The sequence below is a fragment of the Hippoglossus hippoglossus genome, chromosome 24 (genome assembly GCF_009819705.1).
Source record: "Hippoglossus hippoglossus isolate fHipHip1 chromosome 24, fHipHip1.pri, whole genome shotgun sequence".
In the NCBI taxonomy this organism is placed as follows: domain Eukaryota; kingdom Metazoa; phylum Chordata; class Actinopteri; order Pleuronectiformes; family Pleuronectidae; genus Hippoglossus; species Hippoglossus hippoglossus.
Window position 1 is genome coordinate 5,620,711 of NC_047174.1, and position 24,353 is coordinate 5,645,063.

Here is a 24,353-nt window from a genome sequence, read left to right on the forward strand (position 1 = left end):
ACTGGGAGACACCCTAAAAGATGTTGTGGTCAAAGCTCAGGACTTTGTTGACAACAGCCTAACGTCGGACGGCCTTGATTCCATTGCTGTCTACATTAATGCTCTCTATGAGAAATACGTGACATTAATGAAAACTATCACAGAGTACGCGAACACAGCTGTGAACACCGAGTCTATAAAAAGCATGGTTGATTACTTTCTGGATATTTTAATATCTGAAGTGAATCAGTTTAAATCCACTGTTACTGATTATCTTCAGGATGCTCCCGCTCAGTACAAGATGTACGTAAAAGTTAAGGGTTCAAGGCTTATGATTAATCTTTGATTCCACTCTGGCTAAATGTTTGAAATGCTGCTCCAGATTATCTAAACGTACAGGTGGACGTGTTGAAAACGTATTCAACTTTATTTAAAACGTAAATGCAAACAGTTCTAGAAATAATGTCTTGTTCCGTTTTGTTTGAAAATAGAATGATCGTACAATAATGGTATTCCACGTGACAGCAGCACATAACAACCTGTTATGTCTTGCATGTCAAATTGTTCTATGTTTATTTAAATGATTGTGTCGAATAAAATCTATGAACTCAAAAGTCATGCACAGCTGTCTTTCATTTCCCTCCAAGGACACTAATGTATGTGTCTCTGGAACCAATTTCTAGATTTCTGAATGCACAAACAGTTACTGCAGATTAAACAATTTTTCCAGGTCAGAATGAAAACCATACAAAATAACAGAACAATAAAAAATAAAATTGGGTGGGTGCATAACTGTATGTTATAACCCAGACAAGATTTTATATATCATTGATTCATTTATGAGTAAAGGAGAGAGATTGTACACACATCACAGCATCTTAGAAGTAATGAAACTCAATTATACTTTAAAATATATACAATAAAACCTCAGTCTTGAGTTTCAGCTTTTATTTTTTTCAGCTTCTATGCTTGTAATTCTAAGTTCAGAATGCTAAGCAGAATATACTGCATGAGGTGATATTAATGTACATGCTGTATTCAGTTACTCCTTATTTTTCTTATTTATGTTTTATTGGGTTTTCATTTAGGGAGCACATACAAGAAAACAAAGTAACTCCTCATTAACTGATGTCAATTAAAAATCAATTTAAACTGTGGTCAAAGGGATCATTTGAGAAAATGTATGACCACTTAGCCTGAATCTACATTTGCACAGTTGCTGTCAGTGGATATCAGCTACATGAAGAAGCACATGGACAAACAAGTGTAATGTCCTCCAGCAACCAGAGGGGGTCACAAGAACATCTGCCTTGAAAACTATTATGCTGCTGATAAATTCAATTTTCCCCAGAGTGAACATGTTCAACTAAAAATAGACAGGAATTTGTATTAATAGATTTAGCTCTGCATACTATATAACTGGACTGTTCCAGAGTCTATGGTACTTACAAAAACAATGTATTCCAGATTAATTTAATGGGTAAAATGCAATTTAAACAAGAATCTCAAAATGAGCTTGATACTAATAGTTTAAACTAACTGGATCCCTGGTACATTCAGCTGATGCTCTTGTTGTTTGTGCTGAACTATTGTCCCACGAGCATCTGTTGTCTGAAGATTGCAGCAAGTTATTAATTCCTTCCACACGGTCCAGATGAAAATGAAAACAAGACTTGCATAGACTTGTGTTGACCTGAAACTCCGGATTGAGCCTGAAACCTTTGACCCATCCCTGTTTTTCTTTAACAGCCCTGGAACATGTTATCAAGCAGTTCCTGAAGATACCAGTAGATACCAGCTGCATGAGATGTAGGGCATTTATTTCTGATGGCTGCACTCTGCACTAATACAATTAGTAGAGAATATGGAGTAAAGATCCTGATTACACTCTATTCAGACAGTTTCCAGCTGTTTTATGCCCAAAAGTATTCGCAAAAAAAAAAAAAAACGTGATATTACTTATGTCACCCAGCTCTTTTTTTTAAATGGCCGGCAATAAAAACAATCACTCCCAGCATGCATGATGAAAGCAAGCTACAGTATGCGGGTGCTTCACTTACTGATAACATGGCAACTCTTTCATGTATCCAATGGTTTCACAGTGTGAACAAAAGTTTTTCTCTTTTTTCAATGCTAAGGCAAGAACAAGTTTTCTCGAAATGTGCGACGGCTCGAATATACATTTCTTTAAATAGTCATGTAAGGATTTTTTTAGCACCATGATGAATTCACGGTGAGAACTGCTTTGTCAAAACACTGTGACAATAGTGTCCCTCACAATCGTCCTGCAATAACCTACCTCTGCAAAGTTAAAGGCATCTAGGACACTACATTGCTTAGATTACAGCTCTAATGTGGTTGTGTAACGGCCTTTAATGAAAGACCTATGGCAACATGTCATATTAGTAAAAGCACGGGTCTAATGAATGACATTAGTAATGGTTGCATTCAATTTATATGTCCCAGTGACCTGTTGTGGAGGATCATTACTGTTATTAATGTCAAGTTGAATAAAATCTGTGGTGAAAAATGTCCTGTAGGTAATTGTTGAATCTGATTACCACTAAAAAGTGATGATTCACCACATTGTAATAATGGAAACTGTTCTGTGTGCGAATGTTATGAAATAAAATTACACATTTATTGATTTTTGAAGTGAAAAGAAAGAAATACAACCTCTGCAGCAATCAGGCATTACAAAAATATCAAATTATAGCTACTTTAATTTGTGTGAGTGTGGCAGAAAATGTTTGGCTTCCCTGACGTCAGTACTTATTAACTTTATAAAACATTTAAGGTCATGAAATAAAAAGCAACACAAAAATAAACATTTAAACTTATTTTAATGTCTGTTTGTTGCTGTGTTGTATTCGTTCATTCACTCTACAAATCAGTGTAATATGTAATTTGCCCATGACTGTATATGAAATTTTAGATTCATGTTCCGATGGCAAACAAAGCAATAGATGCAATGTGGTCTATGACTGCATGAGATTAACTCCCTCCTCCTCACACAAGTTCAAAATGAAGCAGGAACTCAAGTAGAAATTGAGAAATGTCCTCAAGAGCAGCGAGACACATTCTACATGTTTGATATTTACGTTTCCTTTTGTCTCATGTTTCTGTTTCCTGTCTCCTGCTCTCTGATTCAATCATGTGTGCGTCAGTTCTTACCCTTTGTATCTTCTGGTTTAGGCTCATTAGTCAGAGGCTTCACATCTACAGGGGGTTTTGAGGACATCAGCTACACAATGACACCTCATGTGACTGTGCATTGATTTTCTTGGCTGACCTCAATGCTCAGGTTTTTTGTGTAACCTTATTTATGGATTTTTCAAGATGACAGAATGTCCAAAAAAACATGTTTTTAAAGAAGATCCAACTCGTCTCTGCTTTTTATCCCAACCGGACTGATTGACACTGATTGTCAGAACTACTCATTTAGTGTCATTAAAAACCTCAGAATTCCTTTGTCACTCAAGAAACACTCTTATGTAAAGTCAAGCTGTCAAACCTCTGCCTGATTAACTTATCTTGAGTTCACTTGTTTTATAATCCTGATCCTCCTCACAGACGTCTGTGAGGAGGTGAAAGGTCACTGAAGAGTGTTAAGATACCAGTGCTGAGGCGCCGCTTTTTAATCAAAGAAAAAGAAGTCAATACAGAGATTATATGTGGATTAATCTGATGGTCAATCCAGTTATTGTTTGCTTTGGAGAATGTAAGAAGTTGTGAGAAATTAAATGTTGTGTCTTTTCTCAATTATATTCCTTCTGATATACAGTGGAGTGGTATTCAATATTAGTTGCCACATAATGGAAATACTCAAGTACACATGACTTGAATTTGTGTTTAAGTACAGTATTTGAGTGGATGTACTTAGTTACATTGCAGCAGTGTCTCTAATGTGTACAATATGCTGTAAGAGGCCTTTGCTCATAGGAGACAGTTTTACTTGTCATTGCATTAAAAGCTCAGATATAACTGAAGACACCAATGATGTTTAAGGTTTTCCACAAAGCCAAAGTGGTTAGATGTCATATAATGTATAATATACTTCCACTACTGATGTGATTATCCAGATAAAACAGTCTGAAAGAAATACAGTACGTGCACGACGGTGATAACACACTGAAGCAGCAGGTGATATGATTCATATTGTTCATGGGTCAAAGGTTGACTTAAGTGTCTGTGAGAGGACTTCATGTACTTGTACATGTTTAAAAAGACAATACAGTGTAACTTTAAAGCAGAAAACTTAAAATAAAACACCAAAGATATTTTTTTTTCCTTTTGGATTTGTTAAGCCGGTTCTTTCAACGTGAAATCCCAACTTGGTCAAACTAAAACAATTACTTGACTCGATGACAACAGTTTAAAAAAAGATGTTTAGAAGGAAAACTAAATTACCTACAAAGTGTATCGAGCCCCTTTGAGCACAACAAGCAACCAAAGTTAGTGATTGAGGATATATTAGCTGTTGAATGGCATTGATCTGATTGCAAAATGTGTTTTTAGATATATATATATACGTAGGATTTTCTTAAATAATACAACTTAAACGATTCAGGTTTCCATTAACAAAGACTTCAGGATCACTCTGTGACAGATTCTGAAAAACAAAGCAAGGCCAGGGGAGGTGATTGATCCTAATCGCACAGACCACCCCCACCCTTGGTTTGTGAAATGTTTTTACCTTTGGCCTGCCACAAGGACTGCTCAGACTTTGGAACCAGGACGACACATTTCCAAGTCCTGGTGATCACACACTGTAAGATTGGAGAACTATAAAATCCCAAAGCCAAGAGCTCAAGGACTAGTCTTCACTGAAAGAGGAAGACTCTCACTTCCTTAAGGCATCGGGAGCTTTACTATGCCCATCATGGAGGGTACCAAGCTCTGCCTTTTGCTTCTGCTGGGAACATTCACACTAACCCGTAAGTACTGTGTTTGTATTTTTAAGCTTGTAGGATTCAAGGACTTAGTTTTATATTTAGACTTCAAATGTTTTTGACGGGGAAACGTTGATATTTATTGTTTGTGACAAATGAAGATTTTCTGTAATGTTAATCGGCATATTTGGATCTCAACATACTATTTACTATTCAAGTAGAGGATCATTATTTATCTATTTTACTCTATTTTTCTATCATTATGTCAAGCACGTATGTTCTCCTTCTTTTACAGAGCAAGATGTGACGGAACAATCTCCAGTGTGTCAATGTGAGTTGATTGTTTTATGTCAAATTACTTAACTCATGAAATCTGTTAAGTAATTTCATTTAAAATATTAAAAGTTCTATAAAGTGTTTTTTATATTAGTGTGAAACTATATCCAGAAAACATTTCTATTACAGTTGTCTGACTCGTTTTTCAAATTCACTTTTTAGTGGCCAAAAGATTCAAGAACTTCCGGTCGTTTAAGTACGACTATGAAGCTGAGACCATTAACGGCGTGAACGGAGCTACTGACAATAAGAGCGGCTCCAAAGTCTCCTGCACAGTACGTCTCCCTGCCCTGATCAACACTGCAAAAGAAACTTTAGATTTGTCTTTGATAGTAAAACACTTGTACTAACAAAAAAAAAATGTTTTAATTTGCCGTAAAGGTTGAGATTGACGTGCCCCAGACCTGTAGCTTCATCCTGCGCACCACAGAGTGCTCTCTGAGCGAGATCTCTCATGTGGATGAGCAGGGAAACACAGTCTACACACCCGCTGCTGGAAATGAGGCCTTCAAGGCTGCCATGGCCTTGTAAGAAAGATTTATTCATCCTCTGTGTTATTTGTCCAAAAAGTAAGAACAATTATTAAGGATGTAAAGAGCGAAAGGGCAGGTCATAAATGGTCTTTCCACGTCGACAGGAACTCCTTGAAGCTCAGAGTCGAAGGCCTGACTGATGTTGAACTCTACCCTGAGGACAACGAGCCTGTCAACATCCTGAACATCAAGAGGGGAATCGTCTCTGCTCTGCTCGTGCCCGTGATGGAGGAGGAGAAGAACAAGGAAATGGTAACGTCACCCTGTCTGTCTGTTCTGTTGCCCTATTTTGGTGTTTGTCATGGTTACCAATGGGTTCAGGCCCGAATCCCTGAGGAATCTGTTAGTGTAGAAGAGTCATGCATAGATAAACAAGTTGCACAATGAATAGATAAGCTGCCCCAGTCACCGGTGATAAATACCCTCCTGTAACATCATGTTCTCACATAGACAATCCTCAGAGCAGGTCAAAGTCCTAGATAACTTTATCTTGTTAATGGCATCACCTGCTCTCACCATGGGGGGTAATCGTCCAGATCGATTGATAATCTGAGTCAGGGCAAAACAGGACAAGAGCCGTGTTTACCACTCAGGCTGCTGCGACGGTGTTTTTTTCAGTATTAATAACAACCTCTCCTCATTTTCAGCCCACCGTGCACGGAGTCTGCTCCACCGACTTCACCGTCAACTCAAGGGAGGACATCGCCACTGATGTGACCGTCACCCGGGATCTTTCCCAGTGTGACGAGTTCGTCGCTCGCAGGCAGGACACGAGTCCCCTGGCCCTCATCTCTGGCCTGGTAACGACCGAACGCCGCCATCATCACAAACTGTTAAAGTTCTTAAGAGTTGAAGGATCAGTAGAAGGAGCTATATATATATATATATATATATATATATATTCACTAACTATTGGAGAAACAGAAAATAAATAAAAGAATGTCGAAGATATATATATATATATATATATATTCAACTAGAATGTCGAGTAGAGTAAGAAATAAATGAAATCCTGGATTCATCCCTTCATCAACATCCACACATCTCACTCAGTCCCCATCCCTCCACTAAGTTTGGTGGAAATTAGTGTTGTAGTTTTTACATAATCCTGCTAACAAATAAACCAGACAATAAACAATCACAGGCACCTCATACATACACATTTAGACATCACAGTTTTTTAATCAAACCTCTAAAATGATGACGCTTTCTCCTTCTCTTTAACAAAACATGGCTGTTGTCTTGCTGTCTCTCTCCCATCAGAACTACCCTATGTCCAAGTTGATTTCCAGCACCCAGACCTGCAACTACAAGTTTGACAACCAGAAGAAGCACATGACCAGTGGTACCTGCACAGAGAAGCATCTCTTCCTGCCGATGTCCAGCCAGTAAGTTCAAACAGCATGAAGAACCTGCAAAATAATAGAGGGGTATCAAATTTAAATTTTGATACTGACCCATTTCTAGATTGGGCAGAGGGCAATAACTACATGTTGTATATTTGATCTGGGGTTTTTTTTACTTTAAATTTAAAAATAAATTTAAGTATTTTTTGTCCAAACAGTTTCTACAAATGTAGATCGGATTATGTGAAATAAGATTATTTTTGCAGTTTGTAATTCTGGGTTTATTCTGTCTCCTATAAACAGAAATGAATATGGAATTTCTGCTTTGGTGAAGCAGACCTTGACTCTGAGGGAAACAGCCAAGATCAACGACAGAATCTTTGATGCCAGTGAGTGGTTTAGTTTTTATAACATGTTCTAAAATATCACAATGTGTCAGATGTGTCCATGTTCTATATTATTTTCTCACTGTTTACACTGTAATTCTCTACAGACCAGGGCAGCTTCAAGTCATTGCCCATGGATGTTTCTGATGAAAAGTGCCCCATCCAGACCAAAGAGGCTGCCTTCGCCACACTGCAGCAGCTGAGCACCCTCTCCCAGACCGATCAGGGCGAGGAGCGCGCCGGCCTCTTCCGCAAACTGGTGTCTCAGTTCCGAGGCCTGAATGCTGACGTCCTGGCACCTGCTGCCGTTGAGATGATGGACATGTCCATGCCTCTGACATTCCAAGCTCTGGTCCAGTGTGGTACCCCAGAGTGCACCAGTGCCATTCTGAAGGGTCTCAGGACCTTTGACGAAGGTGCTCTCGAGGTTGACGCTTCTGTCTACGCCCTGGGGCTGCTGGCTAATCCCTCCCGCCTCATGGTGAAGGACATGCTGGCAATGGCTCAGTACAAGAATAGCAAACCCATCATGTATGCTCTGAGCAATGTCGCCAGGAAGTAAGTAAACCCACATATCATCTTTTAAATGTTTTTTTTCATCTGAAGAAAGTCATTGAATACAGCGACTCACTGTATCTGATGTGTAACTTTGTCCCTAGACTGCACCAGAGAGAGGGAGTCACCCCCGAGATCATCGCCGTGTCTGAGTTTCTGGCTTCTCTTCTGGGCCCCGACTGCAGTGGAGAGAAAGAACTGACCTTCCTGACCTTGAGGGTAAGAAACTTGTTGTGATCTCTCAAAATACATCATTTTTATTGGTGATTTCCAATTCCATGGGTTTTTCTAAATGTGCGCACTCTTCCATTCAGGTTGTTGGTAACATGGGAGCAGCATTGGAGGAAGCTGATGCCACAATCAAGAACACCCTGCTCAAGTGCATGAGACAGCCTGCGACCACACTGTCTGTGCAGCTGGCCGCCATCCAGGCTTTCAGACGCATGTCTGTGACAGATGAGGTAGATAATATAACGACCCCTATCGGGAGAATATCTCAGATTCCATTTTTTTTAAAAGTATAACGTTTCCTGAAATGAGGTGACAAACATGTTACTCTTGTCTCTGTATCCAGATCCGCTCCAACCTCCAGAGGGTGTGCCAGTACCCCAAGGGTGCTGTGCAGAAGCGCCTGGCAGCATACCTGGTTCTGATGAGGGATCCCCAGCCCAGCGACATTGAAATGTTGAAGAAGTTGATCAATCAGGAGCAGAACGTGCAGGTCAAGTCCTTTGTGACCTCCCACGTCTACAACATCATTACCTCCGCTGATTCAGAGACCCAGAAGTAAGAATGGAGAACCTTTAAACTGACAGGATTTATTTTGTGTAAATACTCTCCTGATTTAACAAACCCAAGTATTTATATTCAGCTGATTGTTTTACCTTCTCTTTTTTAACCTCAGGCTCGGTAAGATCATCGTGGATGCCCTGGCGGAAACTGATGTTGATACACACAACGATTACACCACAAAGTCTCGCAACTACAAGCTGGATGTGGCCCAAGATGACGTCATGCAGGCCGCCATTCAGGGCAACATTATCTTCGATCCCAGTAACCAGTTGCCCAGAGAGATGTTGCTGGAGACTACTCTGAACGCTTTTGGTTTCAACCTGGACATTTGGGAGGTAAAATACTCAATTATCAGTCATTTGTTGCTGTCTCACATTGTAGTTCTACAGTTACTAGAAACACCATTCGAGAAAAATGCTATATAATAACAGTAAAAAAACAACAATTGTGTTTTTCTTCATATTATCATTATTTGCTGTAATGGATTCTTGGTAGGAAATAGAAATAGTATTATTTGGCTTAAATTTAGGGTTTAACTCATTAAACCCACTGTTTTTAATCTAGTTATTTAATTGCTTAACTTTGCATTGTAGATTGGCATGGAAGGAAAAGGCATCGAGCCGACCATTGATGCTCTCTTTGGAAAGAACGGTTTCTTCCCTGACACTTTGTCCAAGACTCTGTACTGGGCCGAAGACATGATGTCACCAAACATCAAGGAAGTTCTGGAGAAATGGGTTGCTCCCCTCAAAGCAGAAGGACAGATGGTAAATCTTGTGTGGGATTATTTCTGTTAAACACCCTTTAGTCAAAGTTTTTCCATCATTTCCACTGGTACCACCACAACTAATGCAATGGAACTTTTTCCTTAGGTCCCTGAAAACCTTGGGAAAGAAATTGTTCGTAACTTCAACAAGCTGGTGAAAGATCTGCAGAGTCAAGAGTCTCCAGAGGCCATGGCCTACCTGAGGATCATGGGAGCTGAGCTTGGTTTCATCAAGGCCAGCGACCTGAGGTTTATTGCTGAAAACGCACAGATGTATGCAGATATTCTCGTCAGGCTCATTCCTACCAAGGTACTGATCTTTACTCCTGTTATCCATTTACAATGACGTCTATCCAACAATCTACAACTCTTTTTCTGCCCATCAACAAGAGATCATTTAAAATAACTTGTTATTTCCATCAGGCTTTGTCTGAAATAATGTCCAGAACTGACAACGAGATCTTCGCCCACTACATCTTCATGGACAACAAATTCATGATGTCAACTGCAGCTGGTTTGCCTCTGACATTCGCGATGACCGGCACCTTCACTCCTGGTGCAAAGGGAGGCCTTCGCCTTGCTCCAAACATGGTACTATTCCTTTAATGATATTAATACCAAGAATTAAATATGAATGGTAATACAATTAGCTCAGTTTTTCGGTTGTAGTAAGGGTTGTATGATGGTGTTGTTTGATATTTTTTCATGCCACTACAGCCAATTTAATTTCATACACTCTGCTTTTGTTCACAGAAGGAGCTGCTGTTCATGCCCTCCGCTGGAGTTGAGTTCATGACTCAGATGGGAGTCCATGTTCCTGAATTTGTTGTGTCCGCTGTTGAGATGCAAACCAACATGTACCATGAGAGCACGCTCAATGCTAAGATCAGCATGGAGCAAGGCCAGGTCAAGCTTTCCATCCCCGCCCCACAGGGCCCCACAAAGCTCTTCAGATTCCGGTAACAAATAAAACACATTCATATATAATATTTAACAGATCAAATTTATTTTTGTTGTGTTTTTGTATATATATATATATGGTTGTGTTCTGCTTTGTGTACCTGCTGTTGAATATACGCAGATGTGCTAAGAACCTAGAAGAATTTGTTTTTCTGCAGCCACATTCAGAGCTACTAGCATAAATGTTAGCAAGTGCAAGTGTTACAACACGTGGTACTATTATTACATAAACGAAGTTATTAGAAGATAGATGCTAATTTTACTGTTCTTTCTTCTAAATAGCAATAAAGTGCTGATTGTGGGTGCCGGCCAGGCTAAAATGATCCCACACACCCTGAGTGATGAAAACTGCAGCCCTCTCTTCACTGGGCTCAGCTACTGCACCGAAACAGCTCATGCTCTCGCTGGCAGGGACGCTGCCCCTTACTTCCCCCTGAATGGAGAGACTATGTAAGTTTGGAGAACGTATAGATTATTTTGACAGTCTTATCACAGATTGCAGCATGTCACATGATTATTATTCGTGAGTCTGAAGCAATTGGTGCCTTTGTACTGGGAAACGTTTCAGTGTGATACGTTGGGCTGAAAAATATATGGGTTGAATAGAGGTATGATTTGCCAACACAGCACCACTTTACATTAAGAAGTAATCTATTTTATATCTATGGAGAAGGGGAGACATTAGAAATATATTAGTTGGATTTGTATGTATTCATGCTGCTTAGTTAAAGTATTCAAATGATATTGATATTGTGAAAGAAATGCTTTTTTATGTTTTTCTTCATTAAGATTTTCAATGAACACTCATCAATGAGATTTGACTTTTCATTCTAGTTTTAATGTGGACATCAAGCCCACTAAAGAGGTCACTGAATACACAGCCACCATCGCCTACAATCTCCTCAGTGAAGGAAAAGATGGCCGCCAGAAGGTTGATTCTTTGAAGATGAGTCTGAGAGCTGAAGGTATGATCATCATACTTAGAAAAAACTTTAAACCTCTTATGTTTTTTCTATTAGTCATAACCATCTACAGACTGCATATATAAGTAATCAAGTTAAACTTTATATTATTCTGTCACCTCAGGTGATCAGCCTACCGAGGCCACAGCCACCATGAAATACAACAGGAACAGGAATGTCTTCACCACTGAAGTCCAGATACCCGACTTTGATGTTGAAGCCGGTGTTAAGGTTAGCATGGCCGACAGCAGTGCCAAAGGCAAATCCATGATCCTCGAGATCTCCAACAAGAACGTGCCCCAGCTCTCTCTGATTGGTCGTGCCAAGTGAGTAAACCCAAGCTTGATACTTGCTTCAATATTCCACAGTCTTTATTTAAATACAGGCACTGACTGGATCATGTTTGTTTTTTTATTCAGGCTTCAGGCCGTGACTGATGGCATGCTGCAGGTTCAACTGTTAGTCCCCTCACTCAAGACTGATGCTGCCATCACTGCAACAATGAGCAACACTGACGGACTCACCTTAGAGATCAAGAGTGATGTCAAGCTTCCAGAGACCTCCTCCATTCAGGCAGTTGTATTCAATTATGGTAAGTTTTTCTACAAAATACTAGAATGGACTGATAATTTCAGGTATTTGTCCAAATACTGTCTAAAATACAAAAGTCTAACCCTAAATTCTTTGTATCTCAGGTGAAGACTATGCTGAGGTCCAGCTGCTGTCCAATGTGAATGCTGATACTAAGATCATGGTGCCTTACACTGAGGCCCTCCAGGCCTGGCTCAGGCAGTTTGCTGAGGACGTCATGGAGCAGCAGGTTGTCAAGACTGATATGAGACTGGGTCACATCGTAAACAAGGCAGTTGAGGTGAACAGAATATAATAATGTCATCTATTCTATATTATCTTTATTTGCTTCTAGTTTCTTTTTCCCAGACTAAATTATAATAAATGTGATGTTTCTTCATCAGGCCGGCAACATCTGGATGGACAAGATCCAAACTGATGTTCCCTATGTTGAGGCTCTGAGGAACAGAATCACAGATGTGGAAATGCCCGCCATGCCTGAAAACCTCTTCATGAACCTGTAAGTGTAACACATATTCAAATATATGAATTAGGATAAACATATTGATTATAAGAAAATTGCATTTTTTCCTGATTAATTATAAAATAAGTACACTATTAAAATAAGATCAAATGTCTCTTTTAAATTTAACAAATATTCTGTTTTCATCCTTCCACCAGGGACAGCAAACTCAGATACCAGTTCAACCAGGACCGTGTGACCGTCACTATCCCTCTGCCTCTTGGAGGCAAATCATCTGAGGAGCTAAGGATACCTGCAAGGCTCACCTCCCCTCACATCTCTTTGCCTCAGGTGGGCATGAATATTGTCCCACAGGAGATCCAAATCCCCACCTTTACCATTCCTTCTGAATATGATCTCACCATGCCTCTGATGGGAATGGTGGAAGTGTCTGCCAAACTCCACAGTAACTATTACAACTGGGAAGCCACAGTCTCTGCTGGAAACAAAACTGTTGAGTCTCCCACCTACATGGCCCAGTTCAGCATCATGGCTGAAAGTCCAGTCAAACTTCTCTCCTTCTCAACTGAGGGTATTTTGATCTTTATTCTTTACAAAATACACATTTATTTTTAACACCTGAAATAACATAAACGTTGATACTAATTCATATTTCTACTGATTTGTCTGTTTTAAAGGAGCTGCAAAAATCACAGATACGGAAGAGAAAACTATGAAATTCACCGTTGATGGCTCCCTGAAACACATGATCGTGGACACAGGTTTTAATCTGCTGGAGACCATTGCTGTCACAGACAATGTACTAACAACAGGACGATACAACATCTATGCTGTCTCCCCTCTGGGTCTAGACACTTCTCTGACTGTTACCACACAGTTCACTGTTGACGACAACATTCTCTCTGGAGACATTAACACAGATGGAAGTGTGACCGTTGGACCCATGACTGCTACCACCACCTATCTGCACACCTTCTCTGTTGAGCCAATGAAGAAAGAAGCAAGATTGGAGAGTACACTGAGAGTGAACTCTGAAATCCTGAAGGTTGTGAACAAGGTCAAGGCATCATATGCAAATGAGGAACTTCTGATTGAGTCTAACACCAACATGAACAGCAACCCAATCAAGCACACTACCAAAATGAGCCTTAGCTACAAGGATGTCAAGCTTACCATCCAGTCTGACTCTGTGACCAAGGCTGATGACAGAATGGTTCGTAGCCAGATGGAGTTCTCTTCCATCGCAGGACAGGCCAGTCTCCGGATCGAGAACCAAGCTGATGATACTTCGAACCGTGCCTACTCCCTGATCACTGGGTCCATCAACCCCTCAGGTTTGGAGGTAAACACAGATGCCTCCATGAACATGTTTTCAAGCCTTGCCTCTCACAAGGCAACCTTGACCCTGAACATGAATGGCCTGACAACCAGTTGTACAACAACTGCCCAGTACAGCCCAATGACCTTTGAGAATATTTTCCATGGTGGAGTTGATACCTCTGGTGCTACCGTGTCCCTGACCACCAAGGGAGCCATTAAAGACAATAAAGCCGAGCTCAATGTTGAGGGTAAGCTTGCAAGCACAGAAGCCTATTTCAACAGCATCCTTACGGGTAACCTCTATGACATCAACACCAGGAACAGAGTGAACCTTAGAGTGAATGAAGATGGCCTGGTTGTCTCCAACAACTTGGTAGGATCTTTCAATGAAATGAGGACTGAAAATACCCACACACTGTCTCTGGCGCTGAAATCTTTTAGCCTTCACTCCAAGACTGACAACGTCCTTGATGAGAGGAACTCCTACATGCACAACATCATAGTCAACATGGAGCCTTACACTGCTTCAGTTACTGTAAAGAATGACCTGAAGATCATGGAGATTAACTTTGTGAATGACGCCCAATTCAAGGCACAGCCCTTCAACATGGAGCTAACTGGAACAACGATGGGAGTTTTCTCAAAGGAAGAGCTCAAGCACACGTATGAAATCAAGTTTATTGACATGGTCCTGTCTGCAATGTGCAATACAAATGGAAAACTCCTGGGATCTCACATGACACATACCACTGATATGGAGATTGCTGGTCTGACCATGAAGTTCAACGATGTCACTAACTTCAACTCACCATCTCTTCGTCTTGACAGCACAGTCAAAACTGTTGCAGCACCCTTCACTCTGACCATCGATGCCCTTCTCAACTCAGATGGTGCAATGTATCTGTATGGCCAGCCACAGAGCGGCGAGCTGTACAGCAAATTCCTCCTGAAAGCAGAACCTCTTCTGTTCACACATTCATTTGAGCACAGAGCTTCAACCACCCATGTACTGGAAGGCACACCACCTATCAACACCCACATGGAGAACAAGTTCAACAGCATGCTTAGCTTGCAAGAGCAAAGTGTCACACTGAAGATGAAATCCAAAGTAAACGAGCACACTTTTGATGAAGAAATTAGCGCTTATAATAATGCAGAGAAAATGGGTATTGAGATGGCAGGAGTAATGTCAACCTCCGTCTTTACTGAGGCCAGTGAAGATTATTCCATCTCTGGATTTGTGAAATATGACAAGAACAGCGACAGCCACTTTGTCCAGATCCCATTCATTGAGCACCTGCCTGCAGTCATTGAAAACGTAAAGATCACGATGATGAGGATGATGGACAACAGCATTGAGATGCTGAAAGAAATCAACAACAAGTTGGAAATCAGTGTCAAGTTTCAGAACAAAGTGGCGGAACTTAAGGAGGTCATCAACAACTTTGACTACAAACTCTTTGTCAAGGACCTGAGAAAGTTTATTAACTCAATGGAAAATGTATTCACCAACCTGACAACCAAGTTCCCAACTGACAAAGTCATGAATGTGCTGAACTCCATCAAGGAGACTTGCATGGCTTTCATCAAGAAACATAACATTGCAAACAAGTTCAATGTTGTTTATGCCAAACTTGAAGAAATCCTCTCCAAATACGAGGTTGAGAAGATGATTGAGGCCATCATGGATGAGGTTGTTAAAACTATGAAGCAGTATCAGGTGAGGGAGAAGATTCAGTCTGCATTTGCTGCTCTCAGATCAATTGACTTCCAGCCTTTGCTCAAAAAAGCTCTGGCACCTGTTCAGCAGCTTGTGAATGAAATGTATTCCTTCGACTTTAAACAACTGATTGAAGACGTGAGTGATTATTTCATGAAAATGGTCCAGAATATCAGATCTTTTGATTATGACACATTCACTATGGAGCTGAAAGAGAAGGTGACAGATATGACCAAAATTCCCTGTTTTGGAAAGCTCTACGGAGAGTTCAAGGTTACATCTCCTCATTACAATATCAGGACCACTGCTGATCTGGAGAATACCACAACTGCATCAGTCACACCAGAGTTCAAAATTAACCTTAACTCACAGGCTACATCTACTTTGAAAATCCTTGACTTCACCACAGCTGCCAGTGCACACGTTGCCGTGCCCAAGATGAGTCGTCTGTCCGTTTCCGAGAACATCAATGTTGACCAGTCATGTTTCACACTTGACCACAAGGGAACGATGACTCTCTATGGCCTGTCAGCTCAGGCTTCTGCTGATACTACTGCAAAGGTCACAACTGAGCTTTATGCTGCAGAGCTTGTCAACAAAGCATTTTTGGCCATGGAAAATGGAGTTTCCGTCACTGCAGAGACTGCCTACAAACAAAACCTCAACATGCCACTCCTTAACATCTTCACTGAAGCACAGATGAGTCAAAAGACCGTTTTCCAGCTTGAGGATGGCACTGCGCATCTGACCTTCAACAATCTTGTTCATGAAAAATATGCAGTTCAGGACATCTCAAATGAGGGATCCCACAAGAGTGACATGGAAGTGGTCATGGATCTCCACACAGCCAAGGTAACTTTCACCGGAGAAACAGGATGCGGCCAATACAAGATGAATCAAAATGTGGTTGCTGATATGTGCATCTTCCGACACCTGATTATCAGTGGCAAGGTTGAGACAGATACACCTTTCATGAAGGGAAGTGTTGCAGATGTCAAGTTCCAGGCTAAGGTTGAAGACATGAAAATTGATTTCACTGCCTCTCACAGTGCAGAGCTGACCGGAGGAGTTGAGGGACCACTCTCAAGCACTGCCGTGGCTTCGATCACACCTAATGAGCTTATGTTTGACACCAAGAACAGGGGAAACGCCAAGCTTGCCCTTCCATTCCTGCTGTCTGGAAAGGTGGATCTCCAGAATGACATCGCTCTTACCCTTAACTCTGGAGTTCAGCAAGCTAGCTGGACAGGCCTGGCTAGATTCAACCAGTACAAATACTCCCATTCCTTCACCATAGATAATGAAGAGAAAGAAATAATCATAATTTCCCAGATTAATGGAGAAGCTAATCTTGATGCATTGAAACAAACAATCACAATTCCTGAAATGACAGTGCCATTCATTGGTATTGGGACACCAAGACTGGAGGACTTCTCACTGTGGCAAGATACTTTCCTGAGCGACCTCCTACTCACAACTCAGCAGACATTGGACATGAACTCCAAGCTGACCTACAAGAAAAACCCTGAGGTGATTACCATTGACATTAATGTAGATCCACTCATCAATGTCATTAATACCAACGTCAAGACTCTGCACAAGAAAGCACTCATCGGCAAGGACAAGGTTGCTGCCATGCTCGCTACATCTTACAACAAGGCAAAGGCAGAGTATGAAAACTATAGCATTGAGTTTCCCAAAACCATTACAGTGCCCGCCTACAAAGTTCCAGTGATGAATATCGAGGTGTCTACATTTACCATTCCCCTGCCTGACCTCACTCTCATCACAATGCCTGCTCTGCATGTTCCATCTGCCCTGAGCAAGCTGACTCTTCCCAAAATCACTCTGCCCAAAATTCAGAGCATCAAGATCCCAGTACTGGGTGATCTGACCTATGAGGGTTCAATGAAAACAGCAATGATCACACTCAAAACTGATGCCAGCATCCTCAACAAGGACAACATCATCATCAAACTTGATGCCTCTTCAGCCTCTGAATTTGAGCTTCTGACTGGAAAGATCCAGGGCAGCGTCAACGTAATCACAGCTGGTGAATTCAAAATAGCCTCTGTCCTCTCTGTGAAACATCCAATGGTAGAGGGAACCCATGACAGTGCCATCATCTTAAGTTATGCAAATGTCTATACCTCCATCACCAATTCGGCAAAGGTCAATCTACCCGACAGAACGATGGAAATCCACCAAGAGATTACAGGAAATCCAGAGGAAGGCCTGGTTGTTTCTATGTCCACTCCATCTGCAGGACTCATTGCAGTTCAGATGCAGACTAAATCCCCAGCACAAGTCAAAGCAAGACTCTATGGTCGCTACCCGGTAAGAGAACTTTTGACTACTTAATGCTTATTAATTACATATTATTGTGATTTAAATGAAAAAAGTGTGTATTTGTTTTTGTAATAATATATTTTTTTGTCTCATGTTTTTCCCACAGTCTGAGCCAACAACAGACATTGATATCCTGAGTCTGAAGATGTCTGTGATGAACTCTGAGAAACTGAACATTCAGACAACTTGGAATATGGAGATGCCATACGATATGATGTTGGAAGTGAAGAACCAGGTACCCAGAGGGGTGGAGCTGGTGTCAGGTCCTGCTTATTACACATATAAAGAAATCAACAGAAAAGCTGGAAGGCTTGTGGAATCCATTGAACGGGCTAGCAAGAGGGGCAGAGTGGTGTTCAAGAGGGCTGTTGACGACCTCGCAACAGTAAATCCTTCTGCTGTTATGACAGATGTCACAGATATGACTATTATGATCCTCAGAAATAACCAACAGAGGGTTGAAGCTATTCTTGATGCTATTGTTAAAGTCCTGAGAGAGACCAAGTTCCAGATCTATGGCTTTGAGCAGAGAATGTCTGGGCTTGAGATCTACCAGAAACTTAGTGGTTTTGTTGCCGATGTATCTGAGGAAGCTGTTCAAAAGATTCCACAGTATTTTTCCTCCATCTTTGGATCCGTCCTTGATTTTATCAGAGCCATTGAATTCACCCTCCCTGGCTCTAACCACATTGTGAGTGGAGGAGAAATTCTTGATGATTTGTCTGTAGCTATGAGAACAACCCAGGATAGAGTTATTGTCACTGTGAGGAAACTAGGAAATATCCAAGTGGAAGACATCCAAGAGAAATTTTCAGCATTCTTGCAATTTACCACTGAACAAAGTGAGAGGTTTCTCCACACCGTGAAATCTCAGAATGTAGAAAAGATCTCTGCCTTTGTTGCTGATGTGTACAACGATGCCATCAACTCCCCTGTCATAGCCGATGTTGCCAAACAGATTGAAGAGTACACCAGAATTGTTCTGGAATATCTGAAAACTGTGAGAGCTAAAATCCAAAATATTGTGTCTGACATGTCTACTGAACAGCTTGAAGTTGACCTCCAGTCCTGGATTGACTCAGTGGTAAAACACATGAATGCTTTCCACAACAATGTTGTTGACGTAATGAAGGAGAAAAGCAAAAGTGTTGAACCATATGTGAGAGTAAGCGACAGACAGATGGATATTGACATTCCTTTACCATTTGTCGCCAAATCCAACTAACTGGCTGCGGCAAAGAACGTTTAATGCAGTATTTGTATTGATTATATCTGTTGTGTAACCATCACGACAACAGTAACTCTGTTGTACCAAAAATAAACATAACTACATGCTAACACGTATGGTCTGTACCCAAGATAAGTGTCTCTCTACTTTTGTTTCAAATTCTTAATTTTGTTTGTTTTCCGTTTCACAGTAGTTTACCATTTGTTGTTATCCTACTGTTTTCTTTGTGTCTTGTATTATTTAAAAAACCCTTATGTGGGCCTCAATAAAGTCTTCTTACATAGAATTTAACCTGAATGTCTCAGATCCTATATTTTGGAAGAGTGGGCAAGGGTGATGTGATTTTTAATGATTTCCTTCAAGAGGAGTTTTCATGCATAAAGGAGCAGTTTCCTTTGGTTTTCCTAAAACTCACAAATAAATGGTTACTCATTACAATAACACAGTCACAATTTGTCCCTCATACATAAATCATTTGTATCCTTAGCAGGTATAAATTTAGCAGAGACACAAATAGCCTCTGTGACTCACATGCTCTCTGAACATAAAACAATGGGAATGAGAAGAATGAATAAAGACTCTGTTTGACAAAAAAACAAGCCAAGCCCAGACATTTTCCAGCTCTGCAATATGATGCAGAGGGGAAACAAGTATTCAGATATTTTCCTTGAGTAAAATAAGCAAAAAAATAATTAGTACTCAGTACATGTTGAAAAAATACATATGTACTACGTGTAGCTACCAGGGAAGTGTAGAAAGTGTAAAAAGGATATATATATATATGTATATATTAAGAATAAATTCATTCATAAATTGAAAAAACTCAAGCATAAGTTCCTTAAAAGTATGTTTAAGTAAATGCACTTAATTTCCACTACTTAGTTTTGTGTCCTGACAAAAGCAGTGAAAGAAAATCAAAAATGAAAGGGTATGTGATGGCATCAACAAAAAACACCAACCAAAACATATTTTTCTTTCAAGCATGTTTAAGGTAATTGTAGCTGCACAACAGCACAATATCAACTGGTCTTTAGTGAGAGAAAATGAGCCAAAAGAATTGAACATTTGAGCTGGTGACACATTGATTTTTTTTATTGAGTTTCCAAGAAAAAGTACTGCTTGTTCCCTTACATTCTGCATTGTTTTTCCTTACAAAGATTTCCATTGTTTGACATCCACCGTTCAAACCTTTAAGATTATTACATCGAGTTAGTCATGAATCGGTTCAGTCCTCAAAAACGATTCTTTATTTTCCTTCTGCGTGATTCCATTGTTGGAGAAGATGAAAACTGCCGTGTCTGGCCGTCAGTGAATAATAACCCAACAACATTGGAAATCAGAGGCACATGAGGGGGGCCAGTGTGGGAAAAATTAACCAATCCAGCACAATGCATTCCTGCTCTGTAAGTCAGCAAAAAACCCAGCAACAGAAGGCAGCGAGGAATGTGACTTTTACACCATCGTAACTCTGGTTGGATTTGTTAAAGATTCTCTCTTTTACACTCTGATTTATCCTTGCTATTATTGGACCACAGAAAATGACACATTAGAGTGAAACTGAGCTTTTTGTCTTCGGTTAGCATTAAAAGAAGAGCTCACGTTGTACATCCACCGGGGTTCTGCCCTGCATTGTCAGTGTGGCAACAGTCTCTGTAATTGATGTTCATAGCTGTCATTTGGCCAGGCACTCCCACCATAGTGTAAGAGGACAGTTACACAACGCTTTATGAAGACACAGATCGAACGCGAACAGAATTTATTTCGCAAGAATGGAAACTTAGCTGACACACACAGTTGATTTCTGTTGCCGACTTCAAAGCTCCATCAAAGTTCCTGAACACACACACATCTGAGGTACATTCACAGTCGTACAGGTCGACATTAAGGTGGAATCTTGTGTGTGTGCGTCTCAGCAAGACATATTTCAGTTTTACAGCTGTAAACAAACTTTCTACAGCTTCAACAGTTAGTTTTACTACTTTACATTTAGTTTCAGTCTGTGTTTCAGTCAAAGGGATACCCTTTTTTTTTTAAGTTTGTGTCATTATATATATAAGACTGTGGTTATCATAACATAACATATGATTAATTTCCATTTGAAATGTTTTATTGCCACCCAATGGTTTAATCCCATATGGGAGTGTGCTACTGGCTCTTGGAGCTCACATGTAGCCCACTCTCCTTTTCATAACATTTACTAAGAAAACATGTTACTCTGGGCAAAGCACTCACATGTTAAACCATCTCACATGCTCAACCTTGTGTTGGAAATATCACTCATATCGATGTAGAAAATGTCAGAGTGTTAGAGACTTGGATTCTTGATTCCAAGAGTTCACATATGTACTGAGATACTTAATAATTTGGTTCAGTTGAGCTGCAAGAAAAAAACATTCTCCTTCTTGCTGTAGCTTTATCTTACATAGTTGTAATAATCCATGTTCAAAAAAAGCATCTATTTCATCAATGTCCCGCCCAAACAAGTCAGTGTTGTCCCGGCCAAGCATAAAGTTGAGGGTGGAAGAATGCTTCATAAGGAGAAACACATGGTTAACTGTTTGCTTGCCCACTTTACTTTAACAAAAACACACTGGACAATATGTGAAGCCCTTTTCGAGACTGGTCGATGTGTAGTTTACTTCATCAGTGGTGAAATGTGCCCTGTTGCAAAACAACTATTAAACTTAATAATACTGTGGATTCAAAAACATGCATTGTTTGGATGTCGATCCAACTGACAGACCTGAGACAGCTGATGTCATGGACCGTAAACTAATGGCATAAAACACAAAGAAGCTATACAGAACACTGTGGGTCTCCGTACACCGACGTGTAGGCTTTATAAAACTCTCTGTAAATTGCTTAAGTTTACAGGTGCTGTGCAATCTCCCAAATTGAATACAGTATATATATTTTTTTTTTTACAATACACGTGGACATAAATAACGAGTGCAATTTCTTTCTGCTTTGCTTATTACAAAGTAAAACCGTGGCAGTGAGGCAGTGGCCTATAAAAAACAGTTTGAAGCACAAAGAAAGTGTGAAATCAAAATCTTGGCTGGAAGCAGGCCCTGTCCACACAGCAGACACAGGGTGGAGGAGTTTGTCCTTTTTTTACCCCTCCACAAGTCAGACTGGGATCATGTGACCCACAAAGAACATACTGTGACCAGTGCTTTTCTCACACACACACAAACACACGGACACACACTGATCACAGATGATCATCGAGTGTGTTCAAAAACAACTTGTTTGCAAGTCATTCAGCCAAGGTCGCCTGCCAACATGGGAGTATCCACACCGTGGTCACTGCCCGTCCGTGTTCAGACACACACCCCAGAGGTGCCAACGTCCTTCTGCGCACTCATGGTTCTCCAGACAGAGGAAGTGGGTTCACATCAACACGCAGCATTTGAGACAACCACCCTGCTGTGTGGTTCGTTTCTTTAAGGCCGCCCGTGTGGCGCTCTCGAACACTTCCCAGATCCCCTCCTTGGTTTTGGCCGAGCTCTCCATATAGTCATATGCGCCAATGCGCATGGCCATGGCGCGGCCATCCTCCGCTTTCACGGGCTCCAGCTTCAACCGGGACAGCTCGTTCTTTACGTTCTCGTCGTTGCGCAGGTCCTTCTTGTTGGCCACTAGGATAATAGGCACATTCGGACAAAAGTGTTTGACTTCGGGGACCCACTTTTCGGGTATGTTTTCCAGCGAGTCCGGGCTGTCCACGGAGAAGCACATGAGGATGACATCTGTGTCCGGGTAGGAGAGGGGGCGCAGGCGGTCGTAGTCCTCCTGTCCGGCGGTGTCCCACAGAGCCAGCTGGACCTGCTTGTTGTCCACTTCTATGTCCGCCACATATGTCTCAAACACCGTGGGGACGTACACCTCTGGGAACTCGTCCTTGCTGAACACGATCAGGAGACACGTCTTCCCGCATGCGCCGTCCCCCACCACGACTAGTTTTTTGCGTATGTCTGCCATCCCTGCCATTGTTTTCCTAGCTCTGGCTCAACCGTACCATCCACACTCTTCACATCCACTCCCTCCACTTGTGATTCTCTACATGTGACTGCACCGACTTGTCTTTCCTGAACTCGCAGCCTTTTCCCAGCCGCCGCTGCTCCTTATAAAGCGCAGGCTGGTTTTCCTAAATATAGCAACCCAATCGGAAATGGGGAGGTGAGCTCACTGCGCGTAATGGAGGAGGTGATTGGATCTCATCGCTTTTTCCTTGTGTAGAGGAGGGTCGCGGACCACGAGGACCCACCCGACCCAGGATCAGCCCAAATCACCCAAATCTGTTATCTTGACGAATAACTTTTTTTGTGGGGGGGAGGGGGGTTCATTCTAACTGAAGCGGCTTTTATTATATCATTGAATATATATTAAAAGACGCCCCTGATCGGAAATAATGCATCGACTTTTAACACTTTTGTCTCCAAGTCAACATTGCCCCTGTAATTAAATTAGCCGGTGTCCAATACACATCCATTCAAATGCCACGGGGCAGCAATGTGAGTGAGCATCAGACATTTGTGATCCGGTGCTGATTTGTATTCTTTCTGAATTATAGGTTAACGAGCAGATTACATGTACATTTAATTTAAAAAGTGCGTTAGCCTCACATGTCTTCTACAAAAGAAAAAAAGGACGTCGGGGGAGGAGAGACAGCAAATCGTGGCAGCGGCAGCTCGTAGAGGCACTTCCTGTGGCAACAGAAACTGCCACTGGTTTTTAAAGGCAGTTGCCACTGCTGCCACCCGGTTTGAGGGCAACTACCGCTGTTTGTGACTTATCCCCTGAGATTTATATATTATATATGTGTATCAGCGTGTTACTGTTCTGAGCACCAAGAATAATGTATCTGTATTTATCCACTTTGATGCTCGTTTATATCTGATTCCTTTGTCATATTTGTACCGATTCTGCTTAAATGCTGTCAATGCTTTGCCTGTGTTTTGTGTCATTGAACTGAAACTTGAAATCACACTGCTGCCAGACTGCATCAGGGTGGTACCCACCTGCTGCGGCAGCTCCCACCTTTGTTTGGAGGCACCTGCCTCTGTTGCCACACTGTCTGAGAGCAACTACCGCTGTTTGTGACTTATTCTGGGAGATTTGGACTAGTTTGTGAACGTTTACTTTCTTGTTATTGTTCCGGGGCATGGATGG

At 41.2% G+C, this 24,353-nt stretch overlaps 2 protein-coding genes across 2 annotated transcripts in view; one reads left to right on the forward strand and one right to left on the reverse strand.

The window, feature by feature from the left end:
- The window catches only part of LOC117758819 (apolipoprotein B-100-like), a 27,298-nt gene extending 7,837 nt beyond the window's left edge, over positions 1–19,461 (forward strand). Inside the window, exons 24-50 of the mRNA XM_034580785.1 lie at positions 4,693–4,750; positions 4,836–4,916; positions 5,167–5,202; positions 5,370–5,482; positions 5,589–5,734; positions 5,845–5,992; positions 6,388–6,540; positions 7,004–7,128; positions 7,390–7,475; positions 7,580–8,030; positions 8,132–8,246; positions 8,342–8,488; positions 8,602–8,813; positions 8,932–9,154; positions 9,413–9,586; positions 9,692–9,895; positions 10,009–10,176; positions 10,339–10,544; positions 10,828–10,995; positions 11,380–11,510; positions 11,632–11,833; positions 11,927–12,099; positions 12,203–12,378; positions 12,482–12,597; positions 12,759–13,132; positions 13,239–17,938; positions 18,057–19,461. Coding sequence (XP_034436676.1) covers positions 4,693–4,750; positions 4,836–4,916; positions 5,167–5,202; positions 5,370–5,482; positions 5,589–5,734; positions 5,845–5,992; positions 6,388–6,540; positions 7,004–7,128; positions 7,390–7,475; positions 7,580–8,030; positions 8,132–8,246; positions 8,342–8,488; positions 8,602–8,813; positions 8,932–9,154; positions 9,413–9,586; positions 9,692–9,895; positions 10,009–10,176; positions 10,339–10,544; positions 10,828–10,995; positions 11,380–11,510; positions 11,632–11,833; positions 11,927–12,099; positions 12,203–12,378; positions 12,482–12,597; positions 12,759–13,132; positions 13,239–17,938; positions 18,057–19,175 — 10,005 coding nt within the window. The 3' untranslated portion in view covers positions 19,176–19,461. The remainder of the gene's footprint in view (positions 1–4,692; positions 4,751–4,835; positions 4,917–5,166; positions 5,203–5,369; positions 5,483–5,588; positions 5,735–5,844; positions 5,993–6,387; positions 6,541–7,003; positions 7,129–7,389; positions 7,476–7,579; positions 8,031–8,131; positions 8,247–8,341; positions 8,489–8,601; positions 8,814–8,931; positions 9,155–9,412; positions 9,587–9,691; positions 9,896–10,008; positions 10,177–10,338; positions 10,545–10,827; positions 10,996–11,379; positions 11,511–11,631; positions 11,834–11,926; positions 12,100–12,202; positions 12,379–12,481; positions 12,598–12,758; positions 13,133–13,238; positions 17,939–18,056) is intronic.
- Positions 19,462–20,252: 791 nt separating this feature from the next.
- LOC117757970 (rho-related GTP-binding protein RhoB-like) lies at positions 20,253–23,292 on the reverse strand. The gene has a single exon (XM_034579215.1). It carries the CDS (start codon positions 23,169–23,171, stop codon positions 22,572–22,574), a length of 600 nt encoding a protein of 199 aa, XP_034435106.1. The 5' UTR covers positions 23,172–23,292; the 3' UTR covers positions 20,253–22,571.
- Between the last annotated feature and the right edge of the window lie 1,061 nt (positions 23,293–24,353).